This window comes from Mesoplodon bidens, assembly GCF_964165515.1.
Source record: "Mesoplodon bidens genome assembly, chromosome: 4".
NCBI classification, from domain to species: Eukaryota; Metazoa; Chordata; class Mammalia; order Artiodactyla; family Ziphiidae; genus Mesoplodon; species Mesoplodon bidens.
In genome coordinates, this window is record NC_138160.1 from 157,522,146 (window position 1) to 157,531,741 (window position 9,596).

The 9,596-nt window shown below is 49.7% G+C and overlaps 1 protein-coding gene across 1 annotated transcript; it reads right to left on the reverse strand.

Annotated features, from left to right (window-relative positions):
- Positions 1–2,448: 2,448 nt before the first annotated feature.
- On the reverse strand, positions 2,449–8,537 carry MSX2 (msh homeobox 2). Its single transcript, XM_081231797.1, has 2 exons — positions 8,024–8,537; positions 2,449–4,145 (listed from the first exon to the last, which is right to left on the reverse strand). Exons 1-2 carry the CDS (start codon positions 8,400–8,402, stop codon positions 3,721–3,723), a joined length of 804 nt encoding a protein of 267 aa, XP_081087923.1. The 5' UTR covers positions 8,403–8,537; the 3' UTR covers positions 2,449–3,720.
- Positions 8,538–9,596: the final 1,059 nt, after the last annotated feature.

A 9,596-nucleotide genomic window follows, 5' to 3' on the forward strand; every position in this document is an offset into this window, starting at 1 on the left:
TACCTCCTGCCGGCCTTGCCCCAGCATCACCTCCCCGGGGCTGCAGGGGGGAGGGTGGTCAGGCTGAGCCCCAGGTCCCCTGTGATAGAGAAGCTGGGACCCTGTGTGGGGAGCCCCTTACAGCAATGAGGGGTGGGGAAAGGGATGCAGAGAGGGGCTCCAGAGCTGGGCTGCGCTAGGATCTGGGCTGGGGCATCTGGAGAGCTCCCTAGGGCCCAGCATCCCGCAGCTCCTCTGAGACAGCTCCTTCAGGGTCCCCCTTTGCCAGACTTTATGCCCACCACCAGGCTCACACTTAGGTCTGAATTCTGCTGCTGCTTCTTGCCGACCCTGGGACCTTAGTGAGCCACCTCTCTGAGCCTCAGTTTCCTCAACTATAAAATGGCATCAGTAATACCTCCCCAAGGGTGTGCAGCGACTAGATGAGATGAGCCAGAAGATGCCTAGTTCTGTACTTAGCAAGAGCTCAATAAATGGGATTTCCTCTCCTTTTGTCCCCTCTTTCCTGAAAGCAGGGCCGTCTTTCTGGGAAGTTTTAGATAAAAGCATTGAGAAGTACGGGAGGACTGGGGGGGAGTTGTGTGCCAGGCTCCCGGCAGCGCAGGCGACGATGGCCAAAGCCGGCACAGTGGCATCTTCGGTTTTAATTTCCAAGGCGCGGCTGCGGGGTCCTTGGTGAGACAGGGTCCTTCTGTCGCCCCAGGTGGTTAGCCTGGTCCCTGAAACGCCTGGCATGCCAAGCCCGACTTAAGCGGAGACCGTGGCGATCGCCAAACCTAATGCTGGGCAGGCGGTTCGGAGGGAGCCCCAGAGCAAGGCGCACCGGCGGGCCCGCGGACCTCTGGCCGTTGTCTGGGCCCCGGCAACCCGGCCACGTCCTCGACTAGGTAACCCCATCCGCCCAGGAGCGCAGGGGTGCGTGTATTGGCGCCTGAGCGACTCTTTTTCCCTGTCCCGGCCTCAGTTTTTCTTTGGGATTTAGGACGATTGGGGTAATGCGCAGGCGCTTAGACGGTTTCCAATCCACCCGGCTGACCACACAGGACGCAGCCCGGTTCTCCGAAAAACACTCTAGCCTGTGACCCCCTCCTCCCAGGGGCAAGCTGAGTCTTAACCCAGAGTCGGCGTCTCCGGATTCCCCACCCCGGGCCGAGATTGCCCGAGGCTGCGGGGTCCGAGAGGCTCCGGGAAGGAAGCTCCCGGTGGACGGGCTAATTAGGGCCCCAACTTGGCGGCTGATGACGAAACCGGGAACGGCTTTGGCCTTTGGAAAACGTATCCCACAAATGAGGAGGGCTGGGGTGGCCCAGCGGGATGGCCAGGGCACACTCGGGGAGGTCTGCGGTTCACTCCAGCTCGGGGGCCTAGCTGGAAGAAATCGGTGGGACCCCAGCTTCGGAGCAGACCCCTGGGTTTGGATCACACTCCGTAGGAGAAACTCACCGACCGACCTTGGGAGCCTCTGCCCCACCGGAAAAATGGAGTTTCCGGCGCCCACCTCTAAACTGGGTGTCGGCACAAAGGAAACTGGGACGAAAGCGCTAGTCCTACTAGGTGCCAGGTGCCAATCTCCCCACCGCTCAGGCTCCGCAACAGGAAGTTCTCGACTCCCTTCCAACTCGTTCCCAGGTCACTCGAGCTTCTCATCCGAAAACAGCCCTCGGAAAGTTATCAGCAATGGCCACTTGGTTTCTTTGTGCAACAGAAAGTGGAGTTTAAGATTCTTCCCCGCCTCCCGCACCCATTACCAATTTATTTTCATGGTGATGCCTCAAAACCCAAGCCTGACCCCCGTTCTGTAACCAGTGGAAAGGCAGGCTGCAAAGCAAAGGGAACTTGAATGAACTACCTTCCCCCCTACAAACCGAAAAGAGCATTTGTTCAAGGCTGATCTCCTTGGAAGGAGCTAGGAATGGTAAACGGAATGTGATTTGACACAGTCCTGAAAAGGGCAGCAGGCATCTACCCCCCTCTCCCCCTCAGTGAACGCATCTAGTTACCATCTACATTTGCAAAGAACTATATAGGTCCCTTCCCTCGGCTCGAAGCTTGTTGTGGTAGCTGAGAGATTTCAAGTTCAAGATTCCCGCCCCCCACCTCCGCAGTCATCCACAAACCCCTCAGATTCTGGCCGATCCCCGGGCCCTGCCACTTCTAAGCTCATCTTTCACTGGAATTTGAAAAACTCCTAATAGCAATTTTCCATGAGTAACACAAGCTGCCAGAGGAAGCATTTCAAAGTCTTTTGCTATTTGCTGTAGACTTCCCTACCCCGGGCTGAATCTGGCCACAGCTCTTGATTGATTCACATTAAAATCATCATAAAAATCACCAGCCCCCCTCCCCCATCTGGGTGGCATTTCTGGGCTAAGACCAGCTAAAGAACAGAGAGCGCCTCTTAAAAATAATTGTGACTTTGGACAGACTTTACTGCAATAAAACGTTTAATTTAATTCAGAATAAGAGATAAGAAATAACTCTTCAATAAAATATATAAAATTATACAAGGCACCCTTTCAAAGGGATAAAAGTATACTTGGATGGGGGAGGGGGAGCTGGATAGAAAAATGAAATACCAAGGAGCTATATGGGCTGTCTGACAACACCATTTTTTATCAAGTCAAAACGTGGCTTTACCCTCTGCCCCCAACATGTTAAAAAGTATATAAATTTTTCTAGTAAGTTTAGCACATACAACAGGTACACACACAGAGAAAGCATGATTTTTTTTCTTTTTAGATCTATTCATTGTTCAGGAATATTTAGTATAGATAATGGTTACAAGATATTCATATTTTTTAAGCAGAGAATTAACTACACACACCCCCACCCCCCAAATCACCTTTTCAATGTGTGAGGACTGATGGACCTAGTGGTTCACAGAAACCATCCATTCCTCCCGACATGCTTTAACTTTTCACTCTCCAATTATCTGAAATGAAGTTAAGCAACAGCCTTGAGAGGAATTAGTAAGGACTTCCATTTTCCACCTTATCCGGAGGCACTCTCAGGATTCTTCTCATCTCCCTTTTATTTATCTTACAAAAACTTTTAACAATGTGTAACAAACAAGGTGAAGGGGAAAAAAATAGGGCCAAATAGGGTCATAGCTAGTGAGTTTTTAAATGCACGTAAAAAATGCAAAAACATGATGTGTCCCCTTCTCTGGGAGGAATCCTTCCATATCTACTGCCTAGGCACATAGTGTCTGATTCTAATGTTTGCAAGTCAGTCATCCAAATCATCAGATTTCAGCAATTTTAGCAAATAATTTGTCTCCCCCATAAGAAAAAAACAACAGGTAGACTTAATTAAGCAGTCTCTTTTAGGAAGGTGATATATAGAGAAAAAAAGACATATATATATATATATATATATATATAAATTTTACCTTTCAAAATAATTTGATTTTTACGTCTGCTGTATAAAAATGTATTATATTTTATTTTATATATATATATATACATTTATATATAAAAACCATCAGAGCCAATCTTGTGAAAGGAGAAGGGGGGTGGCCATCTGGAAGATTACACCAAGAAAACAGGGCTTGGGTGTCTCCAGTCAAAAGAACCAATTTCAACTATGTCTGTGGCCCTGTTGATCTAGCCGCTGAGGGTGGTGCATGCAAGGTTTGCAGAGCGGGACTGTCTTCTTGGAGAGGGAGGGGGAAGGCTTTTAAACAAACATCCATCCCGGAGTCTATTGAGCTGGTCTTCCTTAGGACAGGTGGTACATGCCATATCCCACTGGAGTCGCATAGAGTCCGACGGGCGGGATGGGGAGCACAGGTCTATGGAAAGGGTAGGACGCGCCGTATAGGGAGGCTGCTTGCAGGGGCGAATTGATGGGGAAAGGGAGGCTGAAGCCAGAGGGCAGCATAGGTTTTGCAGCCATTTTCAGCTTTTCCAGTTCGGCCTCTTGCAGTCTTTTCGCCTTGGCTCTTCGGTTCTGGAACCAGATTTTGACCTGTGTCTCTGTGAGGTTCAGAGAGCTGGAGAACTCTGCCCGCTCTGCGATGGAGAGGTACTGTTTCTGGCGGAACTTGCGCTCCAGAGCGAGGAGCTGGGAGGTGGTGAAGGGTGTGCGTGGCTTCCGATTGGTCTTGTGTTTCCTCAGGGTGCAGGTGGTGGGGCTCATGTGTCCTAGGGAACAGAGAATGGGGAGTGAGTTAGCAAAACAAAGTGGCTTTCTCGCCAGGTGTGTCCGTGGGTTGTGGGGGGGATCTTCCCTCTTCATCTTTCAAAAAGGTACCTCGGTCAAAACCATGTGTGGATGGATTTTTTTTTGGGGGGGGTGGATAGAGAAGGACTATACTTAAATGGATAAATTGTTTTGTTTTTAAAAAACTGAATCTTTTTCCAAAAGTTTGGGAGTTTTATGGTGTAACAGAACTTTCTATACGGAAAACACACAGCATTAGAGATAATGAAATATGAACAGACCCCTCATAAGTCAAGAGAGCTGAGGGTTCTCTGGGAAACAAAACCCCATCTCTTCTTGATATTGCTTATCTTAAAAATGGGGAGCTGGGTTCATGATAATCCTCACATCCCTAGGACACTGAGATAATCACATATGAGAAGGAAAATGAAAAGGGTCTTATGAATTGGGTCCATCCCCTCTCTGCACCAGGAGAAGTTGGATTGAATCAACATATTTATGAAGGATAATCGTGCCGATAAGGTCTGCAGTAAATTAATAGCATCTATGGATTGGTGAGCAGCCTCATGCAATAAACAACCACACAGCTGTCATTCCCTCCAGTCTACAGATTATAAAACCTGAACATCATTTTACAGATCTGGATGTGGGATAACTTTCTTGGCTGGGTGCTTCTGTAATATAAACTTTACTAAGAAGGAGGGAAAAATTAGCTCGCCCATAAATGTAAATGTCAGGGGAAATCATGCTGCCTCCTGAATTGAGAGCATGTGATGACATTTTAGCCATCTCTCCTACCCATTCTATGGTTTGGAGGCAATGTGTAAATGATTAGCATGTTGCTGGAATTTAGAAAGAAGGAATAACAGGCAAAATAAAGGTATGCCAACAGCATCCAGACTCCATATTTAAAATGGGTTCAACTATAGGAAATCATAGGACAGGGCATCCTTGTGATTCCATAGCATCACCTAACTTCGGGTTTTTCCTTAAAGGAAGTTGGGGTGGAGCTGAGGGGCAGATGCTAAACAATTCATTTTCTGCATTTGGCTTTTATGAGCTATGCTAATTTTCCAAATGTAGCCACTGTAGTAACTCCAAAGCACTCCAAAGGGAGAATGTAGCGTTTCTTGTTTAGTTACTTTGGTGGCCCCAAGAAAGAGTTTTTACACTTCATACTTGAGGGTGACACAGCACAAGTCCCAACCCAGCCTCCATTTCCAACAAGAAATGGATTTCTCCTAATGTGACATTATTAACCATCACTTTTAAGTGGCTAAAAAAGAAAGAGGTAGTGGGTTCTGCCATCAATCAAAAAACAGAAATCTGGGAGAGAGTTGGGTAAGAAACTACCACAGGAGTGTAGACTTTGCATATGCTAATCCCTAAGTAAGCCAGAGAGCTGGGGGTGCCTACTTCTTAATTTACAAATAAAATAACAACAATCAGAGACTCAGGGAGCTGTGAAATTCTCACCCTTCACAAACGTGACCTGGCTAGCTGGGAGGATCCAGTGGCCACAGCTCAGATACCAAGCTCCTGGAATCTACACTTGCCTCTGCTCTACGTTTGGAAGCGATTCTGTGCCGGGGCGCGGTCATTCCGGCTGCTCCTAGGGGCTGCATTTGAATTACGAAATCCAGGTGACTGGGTCTCATGTGTGTATCAAAGCTTCCCTCCCAGCGCACCTCTCCCTACCCTCCCACTCTCCTCCCCATTTTAAACCAGCCTGAGGAAGGGTGCGATTATACAAAGCAAAACAGCATTTATCCTATTGCCTCCTGAGAATAACAAAACCCGGGCCTGGGCAGGTGGCTTCCTCCTGCCCCAGGCTCTGTCGCTAGGCTCCCCCGGACCCACCGCTCCTATCACAGGGCTCCTGAGGCCATCTCCAGGCCCAAAGCACCAATGACCCACTTTTAAAAAAAATTAAATCCTTTCTCAGAATCTCCTACTTTTCTCATGGAAGGGTCACATCCAGGGCCCACAGCTGCCTTACCTTGGGCCCTGGCAGGCATGCTTACAGAACCCCAGGAACCTAAGAAAGTGGAAATGTCTGACCTCTGGACACCACTCCCTGTAAGGCCTGAATCCTTGATGCGCAGCTGGGAATTGGCCCAGGCCTAGGCATATACAGGCCCTCAATATCTGTCAAACAAATTAAGTCCCTTAAAGTTTCTAAGCCTCGATTTCACCATCAATAAAATGGGTAACTAATACTGATCCTGCAGTGTGGTCCAGAGTACCAAATTTTAGAATGCCCAGAGTCTTGTCTGCCATCAGATAGGTGATCATTAAATGTCCCCAAGTCTCTCTTGTCAAGCCCAAACTCGATGTGTGCAGATTCCTCTGAACTCTGCTGAAATGTCCTCATCTGTTACCGGGAGGCCAGCTTCAGCCACACGGAGATCAGATAAGATAATACGGTGAAAAGTGCTATAAAGTACTGTGCAAACTTGAGTTTAAATTCTTTGAGTCCTTAATCTCCACGCCCTTTGAATCTTTGGGAGTTTCTAACAGGGTGGAGAGAGATGCCAGAGGGGACAGCCACTGATGTCTGGTTATATGGCCTTGTTTTGTTCACAAAATACTTTGCATCTCGAGTGTTCCGGGCTGACGGGAATGGGGTAAAATGTGATGCTCCCAGCTTTCGAAAAAGTCCCTATGCAGGCACCCTTTCTCTCACCTTTCCTAGAGGTAGAGTGCAGACAGAGAAATCTTAAAGGCTGGGAGACAGAAGTAAAAGGAGCTACAGGGAATGGCTTCTCCATATTGCACAAGGACCCAGGGCCCAAAACTGGACGTAAACGCTGGAAGAGAAATCAGCTCTCCTGCGACTCTCTGTTCTCCCCCCTCATTGGCAGGAAGCGGGGTGCAGGTGTTCGGCCCTCTGCTTGGTCTGTCTGGGGAGAGGGATCAAGGTGGCCAGGGTTGGGGCTTGGACACCAGGGCCCTTTGCCCAATTCAGACATTGTTGGTGACCTGGCTCAAGCAAGTTCAGTCCTCAAAGTCTGCATGTCTGAAAACTGGGATAACCACAGGTCCCGGGCTTCTGCCCACACTTCGGGGCTCCAGCGATGATCGGGATCTGGTGAACTAATAAGCATCACTTTGTAAACTCAAGCGCTGCTGGAATGCTGTTAATTATTACTCTGAACCAAGCGGAGCCCCACGCTGCTGACCCCAGCCCGCTCCCAGCGAAGCGACGGGCTGGCCGCCGGGACGACCGGGAGATTATTTCCTCGCCGCATTAAGTCTCTGCCGCCATCCCTCCGTGTTACCGTGCTTCGATACCCGCGGGACCAATGGAAGATGATCATTTCTACCCAAAGTTGGGTTAGATTTTAATTAGCTCATCTTTATAATGAGGGCACACCTCGCAGGGTTGTGAACTTTGAAAGGCAGTTAGACACTCTGCCTCTGCCTGGCATATATTCCGGTGCTCATTAAACGTGGATCCTTCTTCATTCCCCAGACGGAGACCCCGAGGGACAGTGAAAAAAAGCGAAGTGGCCTGAGCGCAGGGCTGAGGGCTAGAGAAAAGGATACCCAAGCGACCCCGCAAACCCAGCTGGGTTCGCCCTTCAAAGATCAGGGCGTTGGCAATTGTGTCGAATATTCTGTACAGCTAGGGGATCCCAAACACGCGCTGCGCGGATGTTACCCTGAAGGTATCTTGGATGCCGTGGGCGCGCTGAACTCCGGGGATATTAAGGGGCCAAGAACTTGAAATGCTTGCTTTTCGGGGCGCATAGTACAGAGGGGTCTCCGTACACCTAGTTTGGAATACTGACCCCCAGTTCTCTCCTGTACCCCGCGCACCCTCCTACCCCTTGTCCCGGCCTCTGCAGGCACTCACTTGGCGGCGGCGAATATCTGCCCGGTTCCTGCATCCACGCCGCTCCGTCTTCTGAATTTTCCGACTTGACCGAGGCTGTCTCGAAGGGCTTGACCAACGGCCCGGGGCTGTGCGCCTCCCGAACGCTGTGTCCGGGCAGCAGAAGTGGCCGCAGGGTGGCCCCGGCGGAGGCGCTTTCGGGTGGCAGTGGGGAAGTCTCCTTGGGCGGCTTCTTGTCCGACATGAGCGCCTCCACGCTGAAGGGCAGGCTGGAGACCTTGACGCGGCGCTCCTCCGCGGCCCCGTCGGCACCCCCAGGCCCCGGGCCCGGCTCGGCCACCATCGCCGGGCCCTCCTCATCAGACGAAAACAGGTCATTGCCTTTGGACGGAGAAGCCATGACTTCTCTGCCCTACGTAGCTCCCGGCGCGCGACTCCGCTGGCAACCAGGCAGCTGCGACTCAAACTTTTTGGGGGGGAGACGGGAGGGGCGCGCCGGCAGCCGTGCCTTTCCTCCAAGGGGAAGTGAGAGACTCGGCTCAGCCAATCCGAGACGGCCCTGGCGCTGACGTCACGGACGCTCGCCTCCGATTGGCTCTTCCGGAAGAGGCTGGGGCCTTTTTTTTTTTTTTTTTTTTTTTTTTTTTTTTTTCTGTTTGAAATAAATTAGGAGTTAATTACAGGAGCAGTCAGCAGAGTTGTTATCAGGCGATCCCTCAAGGGTTATAATCGCGCCAAAACTGAAAAGTCTAAGGCGTAATTAAGGCCGATTATTTAAAGAGGAAGTTCGCGGAGTCCCATTTCTTCTCTCTGTTGACCCCTCTTTTTAAAAGGCACCCCGCGCCAGAACATGTTTAAAATCTGCAAGTGACATTGCAAAAACATTTATGAAACTCCTACTATGGGTCGAAACTGGGCGAACGTAACAGTTTTAGGGGCCAGCACTGAAAGCAAGGGCCAGCATCCCTGCCAAAAGAAATACTACATGCATGGCGCTTAGAAAAGCAGGTATTTCGCTATCAGCAAGTGCCCAACGGCGTCCGCTATTACTATAACTCCCTTAGGAGAGGGGCCTGAGCGAGCCAGAGAGGTAGGTAGTCACAGCTACCCTCTCCCAAGTAGTTCCAACTGGAAAATTTAAACCAGAGCTTTCCATCTCTTCCACTCGAAAACAAAACCAGCGCACTCTTAGAAACTTGGAATCCTCGAGTTTTCTTTTCCCTGAATCTCCTCTCTGGACACCCGGATCCGACCTTTTTCTCAAGACTGCGTGCATTGTGTGTTCATGAGTGTGTCTGAGCCTGTGTTTGTCGTGTGTTTGGGTGCCAGTGTTTGCCTTCAAGGCGGAGGAGGAGTGAGGAAAAGGCATAGATAATATCTAGTGCTTCCCAAACCACCCACCCCCACACACACCCTTGCAAGTCTCAGAACTGGGTGCCAAGTTTGCCCACCCCGGACCTGTGTATCTTTTGGGGAAGGACATTTTTATTCATTGCACCTGGTTAAAAAAAAAAAAGTATAGATATTCCCACCCCACTTCAAACTATACCCTGGGTAATTACATCTCAAAGCCTTAGTGATGACTGTCTCAGTA

What these genes read in the sequence shown, in the direction of transcription:
- MSX2 (XM_081231797.1), bottom strand. Translation starts at nt 8,402, where the DNA reads ATGGCTTCTCCGTCCAAAGGCAATGACCTGTTTTCGTCTGATGAGGAG. An exon ending in CAGATATTCGCCGCCGCCAA is followed by an intron (nt 4,146 to 8,023) that starts GTGAGTGCCTGC and finishes TCTGTTCCCTAG; the next exon opens with GACACATGAGCCCCACCACC.